At 40.6% G+C, this 26373-nt stretch overlaps 1 protein-coding gene across 5 annotated transcripts in view; it reads left to right on the top strand.

The window, feature by feature from the left end:
- The window catches only part of celf3 (CUGBP Elav-like family member 3), an 89488-nt gene that overhangs the window by 18599 nt on the left and 44516 nt on the right, over positions 1-26373 (top strand). For all 5 annotated transcript variants that reach the window (XM_062965296.1, XM_062965293.1, XM_062965292.1 and 2 more), the window contains exon 2: positions 3353-3435. In XM_062965296.1, the coding sequence (XP_062821366.1) occupies positions 3353-3435 (83 nt within the window). The remainder of the gene's footprint in view (positions 1-3352; positions 3436-26373) is intronic.

Below are 26373 nucleotides of genomic sequence, written 5' to 3'. Positions count from 1 at the left end.
AGAGTGTTGTTCTTTATTTACGATTCTGATTTACTGCCCTGGTCCAACAAAGGATTTCCCCCCTCCCCCAGGCAGGAAGCAGCTAGGCTTTGAAGCTGCAAGGCATTCAATGCTAATCTAGGTGGCCGATTGCCTCCAGCAGGCAAGAGTTCTTTCTCTCACCCTGGACCTTCCACGGATATATCAACCCCACCAGCCTAGTTTCCAGCAGACCTCACAACCTCTAAGGATGCCTACCATAGATGCAGGCGAAATGTCAGGAGGGAATGCTTCTGGAACATGGCCAGACAGACTGGAAAACTCACAGTAATCCATTAACTTCATGCTTAGTCCCCGAGAGAACGCATTGTGTGCATAGGTAATCCGACATTTCGGAACACTTTTCCCAAGCCTTAAGCAACAGTCATGGCCATTATATAATAATAATAATAATAATAATAATAATAATAATAATAATAATAATAATAATAATAATAATAATAAAATTACGATCTGCCAACTGCAAAAGGCCACCCTACTGGGATCTGCACGCATCAACCGAAAATACATCACACAGTCCTAGACGCTTGGGAAGTGTTTGACTTGTGATTTTGTGATATGAAATCCAGCTTATCTATCTTGTTTGCTGTGTCATAATAAAATAATAATAATAATAATAAATTCCTATATTATTATATTTATTCTATTGTTGTTGTTGTTGTTGTTAGATTCTGTTGTTATTATCATCATTATATTTATTATTATTATTAGATTCTGTTGTTGTTATTGTTATATTTATTCCTATATTATAATATTTATTCCATTGTTATTATTATTACATTATGTTATTATTCTCATTATATTTATTATTATTATTAGATTGTTGTTGTTATTATTATTATATTTATTCCTATATTATTATATTTATTCCATTACAATAGAGTCACACTTATCCAAGCTAAATGGGCCGGCAGAACCTTGGATAAGCGAATATGTTGGATAATAAGGAGGGATTAAGGAGAAACCTATTAAACATCCAATTAGGTTATGATTTTACAAATTAAGCACCAAAACTTCGTGTTATACAACAAATTTGACAGAAAAAGTAGTTCAATGCGCAGTAATGTTATGTTTTAATTACTGTATTTACGAATTTAGCACCGAAATATCATGATATATTGAAAACATTGACTACAAAAATGGCTTGGATAATCCAGAAGCTTGGATAAGCGAGGCTTGGATAAGTGAGACTCTACTGTAGATTCTGTTGTTATTATTATTATATTTATTCCTATATTATTATATTTATTCCATTATTATTATTATTTTATTATGACACAGCAAACAAGATAGACATGCTGGATTTCGTATCACAAAACCACAAGTTGAACACTTCCCAAGTGTCTAGGACTATGTGATGTATTATTATTATTATTATTATTATTATTATTATTATTATTATTATTATTATTATTATTATTATGACACAGCAAACAAGATAGATATGCTGGATTTCATTTCACAAAATCACAAGTCGACCACTTCCCAAGTGTCTAGGACTGTGTGATGTATTTTCGGATGATGCGTGCAGATCCCAGTCGGGTGGCCTTTTGCAGTTGGCAGATCGTAATTTTGTCAATGTCTATTATTATTGTTGCTCTTGTTGTTAGATTCAGTTGTTATTATTATTACCATTATATTTATTATTATTATTATTATTATTATTATTAGATTCTGTTGTTATTATTATTACATTTATTCCTGTACAGTTTTATTCTATTTATTCCATTATTATTGTTGTTGTTTGTCGTCGAAGGCTTTTACGTCTGGAATCACTGGGTTACCTTGATTGTACCGGACTGTCTGGTGGTATTCCCGAAGCATTCTCTCCTGATGTTCTGCCCACATCTATGGCAGGCATCCTCAGAGGTTGTGAGGTCAATAATAGATTGGCCAAAGGGGAACAAACTTCTCCCTTTGCTGTCATTTTTGGGAGCCCATGGAAAGTCAGGCAGACGAAGAATAAAAATCCTTCTGCCTCTTTCCGCCTGAGAGTCTCGCTGGCAGGGAGGCTAAATATAGGCCGGGAAGAAAAAGAACATATTTGGCTCATGAATTTTTGAGAAAGAGTGGCAGGATGGAAAGAGGGAGAGGAATATGTTGTGGAAGGCTTTCACGGCCGGAATCATTGGGTTGCTGTGAGTATTCCAGGCTGTCTGGCCATGTTCCAGAAGCATTCTCTCCTGATGTTTCGCCCACAACTATGGCAGGCATCCTCAGAGGTTGTGCGGCCTCTTGGAAACGAGGCAAGTGGGGTTTATATCTATATCTGTCCTCTTCTCTGCTTGAGGCGACTGAGAATATTGCAATCAACTACCTTTATTAGCATTGAGTGGCCTTGCAGCTTCAAAGCCTGGCTGCTTCCTATCTTTGTTGGATCAGGACAATAAATTGTAAATAGAATAGAGTCCCACTTCTCCAAGCTAAACGGGCCGGCAGAACCTTGGATAAGCGAATATCTTGGATAATAAGGAGGGATTAAGGAAAAGCCTATTAAACATCAAATTAGGTTATGATTTTACAAATTAAGCACCAAAACTTCATGTTATACAACAAATTTGACAGAAAAAATAGTTCAATACACAGTAATGCTATGTAGTAATGACTGTTTTTATGAATTTAGCACCAAAATATCACAATGTATTGAAAACATTGACTACAAAAATGCGTTGGATAATCCAGAACGTTGGATAAGCGAATGTTGGATAAGTGAGACTCTACTGTATATGTGACAGAGGCTTAGATGTTGGAAGAACAATAACAAGTTTATTCAGGCACAGAGCTTAGTGGCTACAATGTTGTTTCACACTAGGAGGTATTTTTATTAACAGTTATAATACTAGAATGAGATGAGTCAAACTCTCTAAAGTGTCACTTCTTTGACTTGAAGAAGTCAGTACTTCATCCTCTGCCACTTTTAAAGTGTAGTCACCCCTGTGATATACGATCACAGATTCTCTGTTCCTTACCAGGACACAGACTACATTAAATAAGTCACCAAACTTATTTTAATTCGACTCAAAATGAACAATTGAGTCCCCTTGATCCCCTCAACCTAGGATCAATCTTCCCTGTGCCTCATCTGAGCACAGACTGAATCCCTTTTTAAAACTCTGCACTTCTTCAACAAAACGGCAGTTGGCTCCGCCTACTTCTCCATGGCAACCAGCCTCTGAGTGCTGAGAAGCAATAACTGTGATACTTACCCTTTTAAAACACAAACACACAATTAAACATATCATCTGTAAACCAAAAATTCGTACTTGATTACAATGAGGTTTTGAATTTGTGTCTCTTTCTTCCTTCTTTCCAGGATGCGCCTTCTTGACCTACTGCGCCCGGGAATCGGCCCTCAAGGCCCAAAGCGCGCTCCATGAGCAGAAGACGCTGCCAGGGGTGAGTTGTAGTTCTTTTCGGAATCTTATTTTTCAGCTTCAGAGGGAGGCGATGCAAGCCTCCCATAAAGGAACATGGCAAGGAAAGTGTGTTGTCCGAAGTCTGGCGAGTTGTGGTTTGTTGGAATAGGACACTGCGAGGCCTGGGTTCGAATCCTCCCTCAGCCCTGGAAACCCACAGAGCAGCGTTTCCCAACCTGGGGGTCGGTCCCAAGGGTCACCAAAAACCATCAGAAAGCACATACCGTATATACTTGAATAGAAGCCGACCCGAATATAAGCCGAGGCACCTAATTTTACCAACAAAAAAACTGGGAAAACATTGACTCTAGTACAAGCCGAGGGTGGCAAATTTCAGAAATAAAAATAGATAGAGTCTCACTTATTCAACATAAACGGGCTGGCAGAACGTTGGATAAGCGAATATGTTTGATAATAAGGAGAGATTCAGAAAAAGCCTATTAAACATCAAAATAGGTTATGATTTTACAAATGAAGCACCAAAACATCATGTTATACAACAAATTTGACAGAAAAAGTAGTTCATTACACATTAATGCTATGTAGTAATTACTTACGAATTTAGCACCAAATATCATGATATATTGAAAACATTGACTACAAAAATGCGTTGGATAATCCAGAACGTTGGATAAGTGAGACTCTACTGTACCAATAAAATTACATTAACTGAGGCATCAGTAGGTTAAATGTTTTTGAATATTGACATCAAGCTCTAATTTAAAATAAGACTGTCCAACTCTGATCAAATCATTATCCTCATCTTCTTCCATGTAAATGTGCTTATGTATCCTTTGAATAATAATAATAGAGTAAAATACATGTAAAAATAATAATAATAAATACAGGAAATTAATACATGTAGTAATGAATAGAGTAAAACAATAAATATAATAATAGAGTGAAATAATAAATGTATTAGTAATAATAATAAAACAGAGTAAATTAAATGTAATAGTAGCAACAATAATAGAGAAAAATAATAAATGTAATAATACCAATAATAATAGAGAAAATAATAAATATAATAATAATAATAATAAGATCAGAGTGAAATGATAAATGCATTAGTAATAATAATAAAATAGAGTAAATTAAATGTAATAGTAGCAACAATAATAGAGAAAAATAATAAATGTAATAATACCAATAATAATAGAGAAAATAATAAATATAATAATAATAAGATCAGAGTGAAATGATAAATGTATTAGTAATAATAATAAAATAGAGTAAATTAAATGTAATAGTAGCAACAATAATAGAGAAAAATAATAAATGTAATAATACCAATAATAATAGAGAAAATAATAAATATAATAATAATAAGATCAGAGTGAAATGATAAATGCATTAGTAATAATAATAAAATAGAGTAAATTAAATGTAATAGTAGCAACAATAGTAGGGAAAAATAATCAATGTAATAATACCAATAATAATAGAGAAAATAATAAATATAATAATAATAAGATCAGAGTGAAATAATAAATGTATTAGTAATAATAATAAAATAGAGTAAAATAAATGTAATAGTAGCAACAATAGTAGGGAAAAATAATAAATGTAATAATGCCAATAATAATAGAGAAAATAATAAATATAATAATAATAAGATCAGAGTGAAATGATAAATGTATTAGTAATAATAATAAAACAGAGTAAAATAAATGTAATAGTAGCAACAATAATAGAGAAAAATAATAAATGTAATAATACCAATAATAATAGAGAAAATAATAAATATAATAATATCAGAGTGAAATAATAAATGCATTAGTAATAATAATAAAACAGAGTAAAATAAATGTAATAGTAGCAACAATAGTAGGGAAAAATAATAAATGTAATAATACCAATAATAATAGAGAAAATAATAAATATAATAATATCAGAGTGAAATAATAAATGCATTAGTAATAATAATAAAACAGAGTAAAATAAATGTAATAGTAGCAACAATAGTAGGGAAAAATAATAAATGTAATAATACCAATAATAATAGAGAAAATAATAAATATAATAATAAGATCAGAGTGAAATAATAAATGTATTAGTAATAATAATAAAATAGAGTAAAATAAATGTAATAGTAGCAACAATAATAGAGAAAAATAATAAATGTAATAATACCAATAATAATAGAGAAAATAATAAATATAATAATAAGATCAGAGTGAAATAATAAATGTATTAGTAATAATAATAAAATAGAGTAAAATAAATGTAATAGTAGCAACAATAATAGAGAAAAATAATAAATGTAATAATACCAATAATAATAAATAATAAATTTAATAATACCAATAATAATAGAGAAAAATAATAAATGTACCATATATTCTGGAGTATAAGCTGACCCAAATATAAGCCGACCAGGACCCTCACCCGAGTATAAGCCGAGGGGGGCTTTTTCAGTCTTAAAAAAAGGGCGGAAAAACTAGGCTTATACTCAAGTATATACAGTATTTCTGATGGTCTTAGGAAACCCTTTCTCAAAGAATGCTGGATGTAGGTGAACTACAACTCCCAAACTCAAGGTCAATGCCCGTCAAACCCTTCCAGTATTTGACAAAATTAATCCCACCCAACCCCACGAGTATTCAGATTTGGGCGTATCGGGTATTTGTGCCAAATTTCATCCCGTGAATGAAATACATCCTGCATATCAGATATTTACATTCAGAACAGTAGCAAAACGACAGTTACGAAGTAAAAACGAAAATAATTTCCTGGCAGTAAACAGCCAGGCCTTGAAGCTGCAAGGCTATTCGATGCTAATCAAGGTGGCCAATTGAGACATTCACACCTTCCTCAAACAGATCAGAGTTCTTCCCTTCACAGACATATAAACCCCACTTGCCTAGTGTCCAACAGATCTCACAACCCCTGAGCATGCCTGCTATAGATGTGGGTGAAACATCAGGAGAGAATGCTTCTGGCCATAAATTCCAGAAAAGGTTCCGACTATATCCGCCGCCAACACGATATCCCTGTTTGTCCCACAATGACGACACCACAAGGACTCCTTTTGTAGCCATGACACCTCCCTAGGAATTAATAATAATAATAATAATAATAATAATAATAATAATAATAATAATAATAATAATACTTCACACAGTCCCAAACACTTAGGAAGTGTTTGACTTGTAATGTTGTAATACGAAATCCAGCATATAGCTCTTGTTTGCTGTGTCATACTCTGTGTCAATAATAATAATAATAATAATTCCAACATATATATCTCCTTTGCTGTGTCATACTCTGTGTTAACAATAATAATAATAATAATAACAACAACACATCACACAGTCCCAAAAACTTGGGAAGTGTTTGACTTGTAATGTTGTAATACGAAATCCAGCATATAGCTCTCGTTTGCTGTGTCATATTCTGTGTCAATAATAATAATAATAATAATAAATCCAACATATATATCTCCTTTGCTGTGTCATATACTGTGTTAATAACAATAACAATAACAATAATAATAATAATAATAATAATAAACAATTGGGAAGTGTTCGACTTGTGATTTTGTGATACAAAATCCAGCATATGGCTCTCGTTTGCTGTGTCATACTCTGTGTCAATAATAATAATAATAATAATAATAATAATAATAATAATAATAATGATTCCAACATACATATCTCGTTTGCTGTGTCATACTCTGTGTTAATAATAATAATAATAATACATAACACAGTCCCAAACACTTGGGAAGTGTTCGACTTGTAATGTTGTAATACGAAATCCAGCATATGGCTCTCGTTTGCTGTGTCATACTCTGTACTAATAATAATAATAATAATAATAATAATAATAATAATAACAATAATACATCACACAGTCCCAAACACTTGGGAAGTGTTCGACTTGTAAAGTTGTAATACAAAATCCAGCATATGGCTCTCGTTTGCTGTGTCATACTCTCTGACAATAATAATAATAATAATAATAATAATAATAATAATAACAATTCCAACATACATATCTCGTTTGCTGTGTCATACTCTCTGTCAATAATAATAATAATAATAATAATAATAATAATAATAATAATAATAATAACAATTCCAACATACATATCTCGTTTGCTGTGTCATACTCTGTGCCAATAATAATAATAAGAAGAAGAAGAAGAAGAAGAAGAAGAAGAAGAAGAAGGCCTGATCCTTGCAGCCCAGGAGCAAGACATCAGGACAAAGGCCATTCAGGCCAAGATCGAAAAATCAGATGATGACCCAAAATGCAGACTGTGCAAGGAAACCGACGAAACCATGGATCATATCCTCAGCTGCTGTAAGAAAATTGCACAGACAGACTACAAACAGAGGCACAACTCTGTGGCCCAAATGATTCATTGGAACTTATGCCTCAAGTACCACCTCCCAGCAGCAAAGAACTGGTGGGATCACAAACCTGCAAAGGTTGTGGAAAATGAGCACGCAAAGATACTGTGGGACTTCCGAATCCAGACTGACAACATTCTGGAACACAACACACCAGACATCACAGTTGTGGAAAAGAAAAAGGTTTGGATCATTGATGTCGCCATCCCAGGTGACGAAAAACAACAGGAAAAACTCAGCCGCTCTCAGGACCTCAAGATTGAACTTCAAAGACTCTGGCAGAAACCAGGGCAGGTGGTCCCGGTGGTGATGGGCACATTGGGTGCTGTGCCAAAAGATCTCAGCTGGCATTTGGAAACAATAGACATTGACAAAATTACAAAATTTTGTAATAATAATACATCACACAGTCCTAGACACTTGGGAAGTGTTTGACTTGAGATTTTGTGATACGAAATCCAGCATGTCTATCTTGTTTGCTGTGTAGTAATAATAATAATAATAATAATAATAATAATAATAATAATAATAATAATAATAATAATAATAAACCTGGCCATATCCAATAGCTAGATAGACATTCAGAGTCTCCAGTGTAGAGCAAATTTTATCCTTGATCATGACAGGGTTTGAACCAGAAAGCCCAAAGGGCTGGGCGATGGCGTTCCCACCCCCGGCCTCCTTCGCGACTGACAGCGGGGAGCAGATGTTTCTCGGCCCTTCCTTTGTCTCTGGGGCAGAACGAGAGGGAGAGAAACCCTTTCTCCTTGCCTCCCTTTCTTCCCTCGCCACCTGCCTTGGCCTCCCGGCACTCTTTATACGCTTCGGGACTCTTTTTAAAAAGAACACATACTATGAGGGTTGAATGAAAAGTAATGCCTCCGCCTTCGTGACTTGGGTTTGGGTGGGAATATTGTAATAAATCAACTGCAGAAATAATCCTTAGAAGGTGCTCTTTAACGACCACTATTCACTTTCCCACATCATCACCAGACTTCGCCCTTTAACAACACAACCGTTCAATGCTAAGGCTTCCCGCCAAATGGAACTGTAGAGTGTGCCCATCACCACTGGGACCAACTTTCCTGGCTTGTGTCAGAGTCTTTGCAATTCGGTCTTTAAATCCTCATATCACGTATTGTTTTCAAGTGGTGGCCAAGGTCTTTAGACACTGTGCCCATCACCACTGGGACCACCTTTCCTGGCTTGTGTCAGAGTCTTTGCAATTCGGTCTTTAAATCCTCATATCACATATTGTTTTCAAGTGGTGGCCAAGGTCTTTAGACACTGTGCCCATCACCACTGGGACCACCTTTCCTGGCTTGTGTCAGAGTCTTTGCAATTCGGTCTATAAATCCTCATATCACGTATTGTTTTCAAGTGGTGGCCAAGGTCTTTAGACACTGTGCCCATCACCACTGGGACCACCTTTCCTGGCTTGTGTCAGAGTCTTTGCAATTCGGTCTTTAAATCCTCATATCACGTATTGTTTTCAAGTGGTGGCCAAGGTCTTTAGACACTGTGCCCATCACCACTGGGACCACCTTTCCTGGCTTGTGTCAGAGTCTTTGCAATTCGGTCTTTAAATCCTCATATCACGTATTGTTTTCAAGTGGTGGCCAAGGTCTTTAGACACTGTGCCCATCACCACTGGGACCACCTTTCCTGGCTTGTGCCAGAGTCTTTGCAATTCGATCTTTAGATCCTCGTATCATATCAGCTTTTCTCGTTGCGTCACAAGTTGGACACTCCCCAAGTGTCTAGGACTGTGTGATGTCTCAGCGAATAATGTGTGCAGATCCGAGTAGGGTGGCCTTTTGCAGCTGATATTAAGTGCAGTCAAAAGGTAGGCACTGCACCCAGTGTGCCCATCACCACTGGGACCGCCTTTCCTGGCTCGTGCCAAAATCTTTGCGGTTCGGTCTTTAAGTTCTTGTATCACATATTGTTTTCAAGTGGTGGCCAAGGTCTTTATACACTGTGCCCATCACCACTGGGACCACCTTTCCTGGTTTGTGCCAAAATCTTTGCAGTTTGGTCTTTAAATCCTTATATCACGTATTGTTTTCAAGTGGTGGCCAAGGTCTTTAGACACTTTACCTAGTGTGCCCATCACCACGGGGACCGCCTTTCCTGGCTTGTGCCAAAATCTTTGCAGTTCGGTCTTTAAATCTTTGTATCACGTATTGTTTTCAAGTGGTGGCCAAGGTCTTTAGACACTGTGCCCATCACCACTGGGACCACCTTTCCTGGTTTGTGCCAAAATCTTTGCAGTTTGGTCTTTAAGTTCTTGTATCACGTATTGTTTTCAAGTCGTGGCCAAGGTCTTTAGACACTTTACCTAGTGTGCCCATCACCACTGGGACCGCCTTTCCTGGCTTGTGTCAAAATCTTTGCAGTTCGGTCTTTAAATCTTTGTATCACGTATTGTTTTCAAGTGGTGGCCAAGGTCTTTAGACACTGTGCCCATCACCACTGGGACCACCTTTCCTAGCTCGTGCCAAAATCTTTGCAGTTTGGTCTTTAAGTTCTTGTATCACGTATTGTTTTCAAGTCAAGGTCTTTAGACACTTTACCTAGTGTGCCCATCACCACTGGGACCGCCTTTCCTGGCTTGTGTCAAAATCTTTGCAGTTCGGTCTTTAAATCTTTGTATCACGTATTGTTTTCAAGTGGTGGCCAAGGTCTTTAGACACTGTGCCCATCACCACTGGGACCACCTTTCCTAGCTCGTGCCAAAATCTTTGCAGTTCGGTCTTTAAGTTCTTGTATCACGTATTGTTTTCAAGTCAAGGTCTTTAGACACTGCACCTAGTGTGCCCATCACCATGGGGACCACCTTTCCTGGCTCTTCTTATGCTCTCTGTTGCATAACAAGAAGCAGGTGTTTCTCTCTGTTTGCGGAAGGTTTTTGTTCCCTGGTTTCCCGGCAGCTGTTTGTTTAAAGCCGAGGCCGAAAAGGGGCCTATTAAACAGAAACAGGTGTTCAGGCCACAGGTAAATCGCAGACGGTCCTTCGAGTTGGAAGGGACCCCCAAGGGCCATCTAGTCCATCCCCATTCCACAACCAAAGCCTTCCTGACAGATGCCCATCCATCTCTGTTCCTCTCTTCCAAAGCCACCAATTTTGCCTTCAGCCTCTGGGTGCATCTACACTGTAGAAACTAATGCAGGTTGACACTTTGATGATGATGATGATGATGATGCGAGTCTCTTTTCTCCGGAGGTTTTAAATTGGAGACTGAATGGCCATCTGTCAGGAGAGCTTTGATTGTGTATTCCTGCTTGGCAGAATGGGGTTGGACTGGGTGGCCCTTGGGATATCTTCCAAGTCTAGGATTCAATAATAATAACAACAACAACAACAACAACAAATATAATTATATATTAATCATAATAATCATAATAATATTATTCTTTTATTCTATCTCCCCGAATGGACCCGGGACAGCTTGCATAAGAAAAACAATCCATACATTTAATTATTATTATTATTATTATTATTATTATTATTATTATTATTATTGAATAGCCTTCCAGCTTCAAAGCCTGGCTGCTTCCTGCCCAGGGGGAATCCTTTGTTGGGAGGTGTTATAAACCTTTGATCATTGATCCCAACAAAGGATTCCCCCGGGCAGGAAGCAGCCAGGCTTTGAAGCTGCAAGGCCATTCAATGCGATCCTCTGATCAGGAAGCAGCCAGGCATTGATGCTGCAATGCTATTCAATGCGATCCTGTGCTCAGGAAGCAGTCAGGCTTTGAAGCTGCAAAGCTATTCAGTGCGATCCTCTGGTCAGGAAGCAGTCAGGCTTTGAAGCTGCAAAGCTATTCAGTGCGATCCTCTGGTCAGGAAGCAGTCAGGCTTTGAAGCTGCAAAGCTATTCAGTGCGATCCTCTGGTCAGGAAGCAGTCAGGCTTTGAAGCTGCAAAGCTATTCAGTGCGATCCTCTGGTCAGGAAGCAGTCAGGCTTTGAAGCTGCAAAGCTATTCAGTGCGATCCTCTGGTCAGGAAGCAGTCAGGCTTTGAAGCTGCAAAGCTATTCAATGCGATCCTCTGGTCAGGAACCAACCAGGCTTTGAAGTTGGAAGGATATTCAATGCGATCCTCTGATCAGGAAGCAGACAGGCTTTGAAGCTGGAAGGCCATTCAATGCGATCCTCTGATCAGGAAGCAGACAGGCTTTGAAGCTGGAAGGCCATTCAATGCGATCCTCTGATCAGGAAGCAGACAGGCTTTGAAGCTGGAAGGCCATTCAATGCGATCCTCTGATCAGGAAGCAGACAGGCTTTGAAGCTGGAAGGCCATTCAATGCGATCCTCTGATCAGGAAGCAGACAGGCTTTGAAGCTGGAAGGCCATTCAATGCGATCCTCTGATCAGGAAGCAGACAGGCTTTGAAGCTGGAAGGCCATTCAATGCGATCCTCTGATCAGGAAGCAGACAGGCTTTGAAGCTGGAAGGCCATTCAATGCGATCCTCTGATCAGGAAGCAGACAGGCTTTGAAGCTGGAAGGCCATTCAATGAGAGAGAGAGAGAGAGAGAGAAAGAGAGAATCATTCTGTTATTATTCTATTATTATTATAGTATTTTATTATATTATTACTATATTACTAGCTGTGCTGTGGCGAAGTCTGGTGGTATGGGAAATAAAGTATTGAAGAATTGGTGGTAGTTATGGTAAAGGGTAAAGGTTTTCCCCTGACATTAAGTTCAGTCGTGTCTGACTTTGGGGGTCTCCATTTCTAAGCTGAAGAGCTGGCGTTGTCCGTAGACTCCTCCAAAGTCATGTGACCGGCATGACTGCATGGAACGCCGTTACCTTCCCGCCGGAGCAGTACCTATTCATGTACTCTCATTTGCATGTTTTTGAACTTTAGGGTTGGCAGAAGCTGCCTAAGTGAGTCCTAACTCTGCCTGTCCCCTGGGATGAGTGGGTTGCTAGGAGACCAAGTGGGCGGAGCTTAACCTTCTAACTGGCAGCAATTGGATAAAAACAATTCTTCCTCTCCCTCTAATTAGGACTTTATTTTTCTTTTCTTTTTGTTGTATCAACCTAGAGGCATGGATGATGGGTTGTGTTGTCAAATTTCGAGGTTAGGGGGCCTTTAGTTTTGTTGTTTTGTCGGTCGCCGGGATTCCATCACTCTTTTATATATATAGATTACTATTACTAATATTATTATATTATTACTAGCTGTGCCCTGCCACGCGTTGCTGTGGCCCATTGGAATTGCACTGAATAGCTCCGGTTTTTGGGTTTTTTTAGGTCCTGTGGAGGTTTGTGACGTGATATTTTGTTGTTTCAACCTCGAGGCGTGGATGATGGATTGTGTTGTGAAATTTCGAGGTTGGGGGGGTGTTTAGTTTTGTTGTTTTGCTCGGTGCCAGGATTCCATCACTCTTTTATATATATAGATTATATTATTACTATTATATTATTATTATATTATTCATGACTACATTGAAACTACAATAGAGAGAAATCAGCGTGGAAACTGCAAGAGGTCCCATAGATTGTCGTACATGGAAATAAGGGTAGTAAATAGTTTTTGATTTATTAAATACAGTTATATTTTCCAATTATATATTTTGTTATTTAAACTATATATATTGTGAAATTATGTTTTTTTTCTTGACACACCACTCAAGTCATGCTAGGTTTTTTGGTGAATTTTGACACACCAAGCACAAAAGGTTGCCCATCATTGGTATACAGCTTGCAGCACTACAAAACTCTTCTTCTCGTGTTTCTTCTTTTGTTCAGCTGGAAACGTCGGCTCAACATCCCTTTTCCCTTCTGCTTGTGTTGTGAGTCACCTGGCGGACCGACCGTGTTGCTAAGGAACCGTCGGCTCCAAAAATAAAAAAAGCCCTGGTGCCAGGTAAACATTGCTGTGTGGCATCAAAGAGGAGGAGGTTTTGAAGAGGAAGCAGGTGGAGTGCGGCACGGCCCAGATGGATAGGAGCCATCGTCCCACTCTATTTTTGGAAAAACATCCAGGTTCTGTTTCAAAGCCTCCAAAGCCTCGACCACACTCTGGAGCAGAGAGTTCCGCTGCTGAACAGCTCTCACAGTGAGGAAGTTCTTCCTCACGTTCGGGTAGAATCTCCTTCCTTTCCTGTAGTTTGAAGCTCCCTCCCCTATGACTTCCCTTCATGGTCCTCACCATGTCTCCTCTCAGCCTTCTCTTCTCCAGGCTAAACATGCCCAAATCTTTCAGCCACTCCTCATAGAGATTGTTCTCCAGACCCTTGATCCTTTTTTTGTTGCCATTCCAGCTTAGAGTCAACATCTCCCTTCAATTGCGGTGCCCAAAATGGGACACATTATGATCCCAGATAAAGAATGGAATAGCGGAGAAACCATTGATCCTATCCTCAGCTGCTGTAAGAAAATCGCACAGACAGACTACAAACAGAGGCACGACTATGGCTCTGGCTCACAAATGGGACACTGAAGAAGGAGACAGAAGGCCTGATCCTTGCAGCCCAGGAGCAAGACATCAGGACAAAGGCCATTCAGGCCAAGATCGAAAAATCAGCTGATGACCCAAAATGCAGACTGTGCAAGGAAACCGACGAAACACTTGATCATATCCTCAGCTGCTGTAAGAAAATCGCACAGACAGACTACAAACAGAGGCACAACTCTGTGGCCCAAATGATCCATTGGAACTTATGCCTCAAGTACCACCTCCCAGCAGCAAAGAACTGGTGGGATCACAAACCTGCAAAAGTATTGGAAAATGAGCACAAAGATACTGTGGGACTTCCGAATCCGGACTGGGAAAGTTCTGGAACACAACACACCAGACATCACAGTTGTGGAGAAGAAAAAGGTTTGGATCATTGATGTCGCCATCCCAGGTGACAGTCACTTTGACGAAAAACAACAGGAAAAACTCAGCCGCTATCAGGACCTCAAGATTGAACTGCAAAGACTCTGGCAGAAACCAGTGCAGGTGGTCCCGGTGGTGATGGGCACATTGGTTTCCGTTCCAAAAGATCTCAACCGGCATTTGGAAACAATAGACATTGACAAAATCACGATCCGCCAACTGCAAAAGGCCACCCGACTGGGATCTGTGAGCATCATCCGAAAATACATCACCCAGTCCTAGACACTTGGGAAGTGTTCGACTTGTGGTTTTATGAAACGAAATCCAGCACATCTATCTTGTTTGCTGTGTCATAAAATAATAATAATAATAATAATAATAATAATAATAATAATAATAATAATAATAATAATAATAATAACAACTACTTTATTTTTGTCTCCCGCCTCCATCTCCATTTGGGACTCAATGCATGTTGTTCAGTGACACCATGGGCGTCCTTAAGCCTCATGCATTGAGTCCCAACCACAACTCTTTGCAAAAAAAGAGAACGTCTTTCCCTGTTTGGAAACCAAGACAGAAATTGTCGCTGCACAGGCTGTTCTCCGAGGAAGGTAACACGGGGAAACGGTGCCTAATCTCTCACGTAGGGAGGTGGGATCGTGGGTGGCTTTTTTGGAGACCAATCGGAAGCCGGCAACAGAAGCAAACCACCTGGAAAGGAGACGCTGCAAACCACGTCCGAAAGGATGCTGTGGTTCAGAGTCTCAAATGTCACCAATACGGACATTATTGGTCCGACGTCATATAGCCACTCATGGGACCGAAGCTGTCCTGAAACTGGAGCAATGAGTTCAAATGACAGGGATTCACAGTGAATTCCTCAAAAATACGTATAGATAATACGGCACTCCATGCAGTCATGCCTATGGCCACATGACCTTGGAGGTGTCTACGGACAACGCCGGCTCTTCGGCTTAGAAATGGAGATGAGCACCAACCCCCAGAGTCGGACACAACTGGACTTAATGTCAGGGGAAAATCTTTACCTTTTTAATACATAGATACTTCTTTCCACGAGCCTGGGTTAAGTCTTTTGGAATCTATATATATAAAAGGGTAATGAAATTTCGGCCTAGGACAAAACAACAAAACTACACATCCCAGAAACACTAAACTTGGCAGCACAACCCCTCATCCATGCCTCTGCGTTCATACAACAAAAAGCTCCATCTACTCCAGAAAACGGTCAGGCTTTGACACTGCAAGGCTATTCACTGCTATTCTACTAGGCCAACAAAGGATTCCCATAAGCCACAACAACATGTGGCCGGGCAAAGCTAGTGCTTTTATAAGAAACTTGCTTTGCCCGGCCACGCGTTGCTGTGGCTTATGGGAATCCTTTGTTGGCCACGTGGAATAGCAGCGAATAGCCTTGCAGCCTCAAAGCCTGGCCGTTTTCTCGAGTAGCTGGAGTCACACCCTCAGTCAAAGAAGCCTGGCTACTTCCTTTGTCGGAGAATCCTTGTTTGGCCAGATTGAATTGCACTGAATAGTCTTGCTTAAAAGCCTGGCTGCTTTCTACATAGGGCATCCTTTTGCTATGGGACGGAGTAGCCTCATGGCTTCAAAGCCTGGGGGTTTTCTATCTAGGGGAAATCTTGGTTGGCCAGATTGAATAGCACTGAATAGCCTTGCTGCTTGCAAGCCTGGCCGCTTTCTACCTTGCGGAATCCTTGGTTGGCCAGGTTGAATAGCAATTAATAGTCTCGGTGTGGCAGGTATGAATGCTGCAACTAGGCACCTTGATTAGCATTTAATCACCTTGCAGTTTCAACGCCTGGCTGCTTCCTGCCTAGGGGAATCCTTTGTTGGGAGGTGTTATCTGGCCCTGATTGTTTCCTTTCTGGAATTCCCAATTTCCCCGTTTTCAGAGTGTTGCTCTTTATTTGCTGTCCTGGTTTTAGAGATTACAGTAGAGTCTCACTTATCCAACACTCGCTTATCCAACGTTCTGGATTATCCAACACATTTTTGTAGTCAATGTTTTCAATATATTGTGATATTTTGGTGCTAAATTCGTAAATACAGTAATTACTACATAGCATTACTGCGTATTGAACTACTTTTTCTGCCAAATTTGTTGTCTAACATGATGTGTTGGTGCTTCATTTGTAAAATCATAACCTAATTTGATGTTTAATAGGCTGTTCCTTAATGCCTCCTTATCATCCAACATATTTGCTTATCCAACATTCTGCCGGGGCATTTATGTTGGATAAGTGAGACTCTACTGTATATTGTTCTGTATTATTATATCACAGTAATTATTTCATATTATATTTATAATTGTATATTAACTGCTTAGAACTGGATTATATGAGGCCCCTTCCACACCGCTGTATAAAATCCACACTGAACTGGATTATATGGCAGTGTGGACTCAATCCAGTTCAAAGCAGATACTGTGGATTATCTGCCTTGGCATTCTGGGTAATATAGCTGTGTGGAAGGGCCTTGAGTCTACACTGCCATATAATCCAGTTCAAATCAGATTATCTGTATTTTATAGGCAGTGTGGATGTGGCCTAAGTGCACTCTGCCTGTGCCCTGGGCGCCATTTTGGCTGAGGGCGTTGCTAGGATACGAACAGGGCGGGGCCTAAAGGCAGCAGACCCTACCTTTCTGACTGGCAGATAGGGGGAAAAAGGCTCTTCCTCATCCTCTGTAATTTGGACTATTTTTCTAGGGTTTTTTTTTAAAATTGAAATACATATTTTGGATGATTATGTCTTTTGTGGCCAAATTTGGTGTGATTTGGTTCAGTGGTTTTGTTGTTTACTCCATAGTAAAACACACATTACATTTTTACATATATAGATATTTGCTGCTTACTTTAGTTTTCAGTGACTAGTTCCATTAGAACATGCATAAGGATGTGTGTGAACTACAACTCCTTACACCGCAGGTGAATTCCCTCTTAACCCCGCCAGTATGCAAAGATAATAAGAATAATAATAATAATAATAATAATAATAATAATAATAATAATAATAATACTTGTGATTGGAAAGGGATAGATGGATAGATAGATAAATGGTTGGATGGTTGGAAAGATGGATAGGTAGGTAGGTGGGTAGATGGATGGTTGGGATGGATAGATGGAGAGATGGATGGATGGATGGTTGGATGAATAGACGGTTGGGATGGATAGATGGTTGGGGTAGATAAATGGTTGAGATGGATGGATGGAGAGATGGATGGATGGAGAGATGGATGGTTGGATGGATAGATGGTTGGGATGGATGGATGGAGAGATGGATGGATGGATGGATGGATGGATGGATGAATAGACGGTTGGGATGGATAGATGGTTGGGGTGGATAAATGGTTGAGATGGATGGATGGAGAGATGGATGGATGGAGAGATGGATGGTTGGATGGATAGATGGTTGAGATGGATGGATGGAGAGATGGATGGTTGGATGGATGGATGGTTGGGATGGATGGATGGAGAGATGGACGGTTGGATGGATGGATGGTTGGGATGGATAGATGGGATGGATGGATGGAGAGATGGACGGTTGGATGGATGGATGGTTGGATGGATAGATGGTTGGGATGGTTGGATGGAGAGATGGATGGTTGGATGGATGGTTGGATGGATGGATGGTTGGGATGGATGGATGGAGAGATGGACGGTTGGATGGATGGATGGTTGGGATGGATGGATGGAGAGATGGATGGTTGGATGGATAGATGGTTGGGATGGATAGATGGTTGGGATGGATGGATGGAGAGATGGATGGTTGGATGGATGGTTGGATGGATGGATGGTTGGGATGGATGGATGGAGAGATGGACGGTTGGATGGATGGATGGTTGGGATGGATAGATGGTTGGGATGGATGGATGGAGAGATGGACGGTTGGATGGATGGATGGTTGGATGGATAGATGGTTGGGATGGATGGATGGAGAGATGGATGGTTGGATGGATGGTTGGATGGATGGATGGTTGGGATGGATGGATGGAGAGATGGACGGTTGGATGGATGGATGGTTGGATGGATAGATGGTTGGGATGGTTGGATGGAGAGATGGACGGTTGGATGGATAGATGGTTGGGATGGATAGATGGTTGGGATGGATGGATGGAGAGATGGATGGTTGGATGGATGGATGGTTGGATGAATAGACGGTTGGGATGGATAGATGGTTGGGGTGGATAAATGGTTGAGATGGGTGGATGGAGAGATGGATGGATGGAGAGATGGATGGTTGGATGGATAGATGGTTGGGATGGATAGATGGTTGGGATGGATAAATGGTTGAGATGGATGGATGGATGGATGGATGGTTGGATGGATGGTTGGGATGGATGGATGGAGAGATGGATGGATGGACGGTTGGTTGGATGGATAGATGGTTGGGATGGATAGATGGTTGGGATGGATGGATGGAGAGATGGATGGATGGACGGACGGTTGGATGGATAGATGGTTGAGATGGATGGATGGAGAGATGGATGGATGGACGGTTGGATGGATAGATGGTTGAGATGGATGGATGGAGAGATGGATGGATGGACGGTTGGATGGATAGATGGTTGAGATGGATGGATGGACGGTTGGATGGATAGATGGTTGGGATGGATAGATGGTTGAGATGGATGGATGGACAGTTGGATGGATAGATGGTTGGGATTTATAGATGGTTGGGATTTATAGATGGTTGGGATGGATGGACGGTTGGATGGATGGACGGTTGGATGGATAGATGGTTGAGATGGATGGATGCATAGATAGATAGATAGATAGATAGATAGATAGATAGATAGATAGATAGATAGATAGATAGATAGATAGATAGATGATTGGAAAGATGGATGGATGGATGGTTGGATGGATGCATAGATGGATGGACGGATGGATGGACGGATGGATGGACGGACAGATAGATAGATAGATGTGCATGTGTTTGTTATGTATATATATGTTATATATATGAACTTTCTCAAACTCTGCCTGGGAGAATCGACCAGGTTTGCTCTCACGGCGCAAGGTGTGCCATCCATGTGGGCGGATTCTGCGCCCAAAGCTTTAAAGCGGTGGGATCCGCTTGATCCCTGGATATTTTGAGCCGGAGGATTGATCTGCTTCCTCGGGAGCCGTTTACCTCGGATCCCCGCAGCCTCACCGGCGCCGAACCAAGCGTGGAAGGAGGGTGCCGCCGTGCCCGACTGCTGGCCGCGCAGGGCATGCCGGGACCGAAGGGGATTTGGGATTGGGCCGGATTATCCCCGGATTAAGGCCTGGGGGGAGGGAGGGAAAGGGAGAAAGGGGTGAGAGCAGGTGGCGCCGAGAGCCATGCCTTCTGATCTCCCCTCGTCCTGCCTCGCCAAGAGAATCCCCTTTGGACAGGAATGGCAATCATAACCTTCTCGAAAAGGGAAATATGATGTCACAAGTCAAGAAAAGCACGACCTTGATATTCATACGTATTCGTGTAATGGCACTCAGGTTACTCAGCTGTTAGACTGAAGAACCGTGTCTTTTGTCGGGAGGTATCAGGTGGTGTCTTCCCAGTGAGCTCCTTTGGGGTCTGGACGGATGGCTGTATCTATATTCATACGTATTCGTGTAATGGCACTCAGGTTTCTCGGCTGTTAGACTGAAGAACCGTGTCTTTTGTCGGGAGGTATCAGGTGGTGTCTTCCCAGTGAGCTCCTTTGGGGTCTGGACGGATGGCTTGTATCTATATTCATAAGTATTCGTGTAATGGCACTCAGGTTTCTCGGCTGTTAGACTGAAGAACCGTGTCTTTTGTCGGGAGGTATCAGGTGGTGTCTTCCCAGTGAGCTCCTTTGGGGTCTGGACGGATGGCTTGTATCTATATTCATAAGTATTCGTGTAATGGCACTCAGGTTTCTCGGCTGTTAGACTGAAGAACTGTGTCTTTTGTCGGGAGGTATCAAGTGATGTCTTCCCAGTGAGCTCCTTTGGGGTCTGGACGGATGGCTATCTATCTACCGGGAGGGATCTAATGGTGCTTTCCTAGCTGACATAAAGAAATCGAACTCCAGGCCTTGGAATTAGAATGGATGGCTATCTGTCAGGAGGGATTGGGTGGTGTCTTCCTTGCTGGCACAAAAGGGTTGGGCTCCTTTGGGGTCTGGATGGATGGGCATCTGTTGGGAGAGATCGAATGGTGCCTTCCTGCCTGGCATAAAGGGATTGGACACCAGGACTTGAAATTAAAACGGATGGCCATCTGTCGGGAGGGATTGGGTGGTGTCTTCCTAGTTGGCAGAAAGGGGTTGGGCTCCTTTGAGGCCTGGATGGATGTCCATCTTTCAGGACAGATTGAATAGTGTCTTCTTGGCTAATATAAAGGGATTGGACTCCAGGAATTGGAATTAGAATGGATGGCTATCTGTCGGGAGGGATCGGATGGTGCCTTCCTGCCTGGCGTAAAGCGATTGGACACCAGGATTTGGAGTCCGGATTGATGGCCATCTGTCAGGAAGAATTGAATGGTGCCTTCTTGCCTGACATAAAGGGATTGGACTCCAGGATTTTGAGTTCAGATGGATGGCCATCTGTCAGGAGGGATCGGGTGGTGTCTTCCTTGCTGACAGGAAAGGATAGGACTTAGAAAATGGATGGCCATTTGTCGGGAGGGATTGGTTGGTGCCTTCCTGCTTGGCATAAAGGGATTGGACTCCAGGATTTTGAGTCTGGATGGATGGCCATCTGTCGGGAGGAATTGAATGGTGACTTCTTGCCTGACATAAAGGGATTGGTCTCCAGAACTTGGAATTTGGAATGGATGGCCATCTGTCGGGAGGGATCGGTTGGTGCCTTCCTGCCTGGCATAAAGGGATTGGACTCCAGGATGGATGGCCATCTGTCAGGAGGGATCAGATGGTGTCTCCCTGGATGGCATAGAGGGATTGGACTCCAGGATTTGGAATCTGAATAGATGGCTGTCTGTCAGGAGGGATCGGTTGGTGCCTTCCTGCCTGGCATAAAGGGATTGGACTCCAGGATGGATGGCCATCTGTCAGGAGGGATCAGATGGTGTCTCCCTGGATGGCATAGAGGGATTGGACTCCAGGATTTGGAATCTGAATAGATGGCTGTCTGTCAGGAGGGATCGGTTGGTGCCTTCCTGCCTGGCATAAAGGGATTGGACTCCAGGACTTGGAATGAGAATGGATGGCCATCTGTCGGGAGGGATTGGGTGGTGTCTTGCCTGGTGGAAGGAGGGTCTTCCTGATTGGTGGAAAGGAATTGGACTCCAGGACTTGGGATGAGAATGGATGGCCATCTGTCGGGAGGGATCGGTTGGTGCCTTCCTGCCTGGCATAAAGGGATTGGACTCCAGGATTTTGAGTTTAGATGGATGGCCATCTGTTGGGAGGGATCGGATGATTCCGGGTTGGGGAAGATGCTTTGACGACTCCCTAATTTCCTTGTTTTTCCCTCTCCGTCCCTCCCTTGCAAAGAAGCCAAAAAAAAAAAATCCTGGTCATTGTTGATAGAGATAAGTGATGATGTCAGCCCGGTTGCCACGGCGACGGGATGGGTAAATTGGAGATGAGTGGGTGGTTGCCATGGAGACCGGTCTCTCATTGCCATGGTTACCGGGCATCTGTTCCACTTCTCCTCCTCCTCCTCCATCCTATATATACACACACACACACACACACACACATTTGCAGCCCTAGTGAATGAATTTCTGGAGGGATTGGTTTGTGTATATTGCTACAATAATAATAATAATAATAATAATAATAATAATAATAATAATAATAATAATGATGATGACAAATAAACCCCCCAGAGAAATTATTTCCCATAGATAGATAAGAGAAATAATCACAAATAGTCACAACAACAACACACACATTTGCAGCCCTAGTGAATGCATTTCTGACAGTTTGTGTATATTGCTACAATAATAATAATAATAATAATAATAATAATAATAATAATAATAATAAATAATGTGTATATTGCTATAATAATAATAATAATAATAATAATAATAATAATAGTGTATATTGCTACAATAATGATAATAATAATAAATAATGTGTATATTGCCACAATAATAATAATAATGATGATGACAAATAAACCCCCCAGAGAAATTATTTGTGCCAGCTGTCAGCTCTACTTTGTAGTGCGGTTTTCTTGTACTGATTTTTTGTCTGCTGTGCTTTGAGGAGTTTCTGATTTTTGACTTCAATCAAAGCAGGTTCTTCCCTTTGCTTTACATATTCTGCCAGGGCATGTCTATCATGTTTGCTGTGTCATAATAAAATAATAATAATAATAACTTTATTCTTATATCCCGCCCCATCTCGACTCGGGGCGGCTTACATGGGGACCAAGCCCAGCAAAATACAACAATATAAAATGCAATCCAAACACGACAAATCAATACATGAAAATTATAAAAACACAACACCACACAATAAAAGCGTGGCCAGTGGCCAAGGGTGACATATTGGCACTTCAATCTTCAGTCTTAGGGAGCGAAATAGATTATTATTATTATTATTATTATTATTATTATTATTATTATTATTATTATTATTTTATTATGACACAGCAAACAAGATAGACATGCTGGATTTCATATCACAAAATCACAAGTCGAACACTTCCCAAGTGTCTAGGACTGTGTTATGTATTTTCGGATGATGCTCGCAGATCCCAGTCGGGTGGCCTTTGGCAGTTGGCAGATCGTAATTTTGTCAATGTCTATTTTTTCCAAATGCCAGCTGAGATCTTTTGGCACGGCACCCAATGTGCCGATAACCACCGGGACCACCTGCACTGGTTTCTTCCAGAGTCTTTGCAGTTCAATCTTGAGGTCCTGAGAGCGGCTGAGTTTTTCCTGTTGTTGTTCATCAATGCGACTGTCACCTGGGATGGCGACATCAATGATCCAAACCTTTTTCTTTTCCACAACTGTGATGTCTGGTGTGTTGTGTTCCAGAACTTTGTCAGTCTGGATTCGGAAGTCCCACAGTATCTTTGCGTGCTCATTTTCCAATACTTTTGCAGGTTTGTGATCCCACCAGTTCTTTGCTGCTGGGAGGTGGTACTTGAGGCATAAGTTCCAATGAATCATTTGGGCCACATAGTTGTGCCTCTGTTTGTAGTCTGTCTGTGCGATTTTCTTACAGCAGCTGAGGATATGATCCATGGTTTCGTCGGTTTCCTTGCACAGTCTGCATTTTGGGTCATCATCTGATTTTTCGATCTTGGCCTTGATTGCATTATTATTATTATTATTATTATTATTATTATTATTATTATTATTATTATAGAGATGTTATATGAATATTAATTATTATGATTACTTACATGAACAAAATGCATAAGGTTGTGGATGAACTATAACTCCCATCATGCCAGGTTCACCGCGAAAAACTCCCATCAGGACTTAAAGTTTGTTATGTTGTGCAAGTTTGTCCCAGGTCCATTGTTGGTGGAGTTCAGAGTGCTTTTAGGTCGCAGTAGAACTATACATCCCAGGACCTACAATGCCTATAAATCGTGTTAATATCTGATGCTCACCTGCTGCTTTCAAAGCTAAAAGTAGAGAGACCCCACCCAGACTAAAGTTGTAATTTTCCGTGCGCCTTCTCCTTTGCGCATTAAGATTAATTGCGGAGATCCAGGCGCTGCTCCCGGGGCAGATCTCTTCTCCGGTGAGATAATCCCGGCCCAAAAATAGGCCGTGGCGGATTACGGGGCTTCCACAGAGAGGCGGACAATCCCTGCGAGCAAATCCCATCTTCTTTTCCGAGGAAGCACACAATCCGGTTGGCCGAAATGTCAATGCTATGGGGCCCTGGGAGTTGTAGTTTTACAAGGTCTTGAGCCTTTCCTGCCAGAGAGGGCTGCCACCTCACCAAACAACTCCCATTATTCCATAGCAGTTCAAGCGGGGCCTAAACTGCATTAATTCGACAGTGGAGAGGCACCTGTTGTAGAGGCTGATAGTTTAACTGATGATTTAGAGAGGACTAGCTGTGCCCGGCCCCGCGTTGCTGTGGCTTTGTTGGCCAGGTGTGTAACGAAGTGTGAATTTTTTAGTTTACAGATGTCATGTTTAATTGCGTTTTAAAAGGGTCAATATTTCAGTTACTCTGCACTCATGAGTTGGTTGCCATGGAGGAGGGGGCGGAGCCATTTTGGTGGAGAAGTGCAGGTTTGAAAAGGAAGCAGTTAGTCTGTGCCCTGATGAGGTACAGTGAAGACATCCTCAGTTGAAGGGATCAGGGAGACTCAAATGCTTATTTTTGAGCCAATTTAAAATAAGTTTGGTGACTTATTTTAAGGTAGTCTTTGCCCTGATGAGGTACAATGAAGACTGATCCTCAGTTGAAGGGATCAGGGAGACTCAAATGCTTATGTTTGAGCCAATTTAAAATAAGTTTGGTGACTTATTTTAAGGTAGTCTGTGCCCTGATGAGGTACAGTGAAAACTGATCCCCAAAATAGCTAAACCAAACCTCTCTTCCACCCCAAATGACGCTCAGGGCTTCCCAGAAAGATTTGGAGGAACCTTGGATTGGATCCTGCTGGGTTCCTGTTAACTCCTTGTTACGGAACAGCTGATATATATATATATATATATATATATATATATATATATATATATAGAGAGAGAGAGAGAGAGAGAGAGAGAGAGAGAGAGAGAGAGAGAGAGAGAGAGAGAGAGATCCCAAGCCACATTTAAGTGCAACCGGACGCAAGGCCAAGCTATTGACTCCCTTGCTATAAATATAAGTGGTGATCGATTATTATGGAGCGTAACGTCAAAGAGAAGAGTGATGGACCTAAATGGGTCTCTATTATTATTATTATTATTATTATTATTATTATTATTATTATTATTTTATTATGACACAGCAAACAAGATCGACAAAATCACAAGTCGGACACTTCCCAAGTGTCTAGTACTGTGTGATGTATTTTCGGATGATGCGTGCAGATCCCAGCTGTCAGCTCTAGTTTGTAGTGCGGTTTTCTTGTACTGATTTTTAAAATTATTATTATTATTATTATTATTATTATTATTATTATTATTATTATTATTATTATTTCGAGGTTGGGGGGCCTTTACTTTTGTTGCTTTGCTCGGTGCCGTGATTCCATCACACTTTTATATGTATAGATATGTATATGTATATGAAAATATGTGTGTGTCTATGTGTGTATATATGTATATGTATAGGTATATATGTGCGTGTCTATGTATGTGTGTATATATGTATATGTATAGGTATATATGTGCGTGTCTATGTATGTGTGTATATATGTATATGTATATATGTGTGTGTCTATGTATGTGTGTATATATGTATATGTATATATGTGTGTGTCTATGTATGTGTGTATATATATGTATATATATGTGTGTGTGTATATACAGTATATGTATATGAATATATGTGTGTGTCTATGTGTGTCTATATGTATATGTATAGGTATATGTGTGTGTGTCTATGTATGTGTGTATATATGTATAGGTATATATGTGCGTGTCTATGTATGTGTGTATATATGTATATGTATATATGTGTGTGTCTATGTATGTGTGTATATATGTATATGTATATATGTGTGTGTCTATGTATGTGTGTATATATATGTATATATATGTGTGTGTGTATATACAGTATATGTATATGAA

The sequence above is a fragment of the Anolis carolinensis genome, unplaced genomic scaffold (genome assembly GCF_035594765.1).
Source record: "Anolis carolinensis isolate JA03-04 unplaced genomic scaffold, rAnoCar3.1.pri scaffold_14, whole genome shotgun sequence".
In the NCBI taxonomy this organism is placed as follows: domain Eukaryota; kingdom Metazoa; phylum Chordata; class Lepidosauria; order Squamata; family Dactyloidae; genus Anolis; species Anolis carolinensis.
Note: the sequence above shows the minus strand (reverse complement) of the source record. Positions and strands in the feature narration are given on the sequence as shown.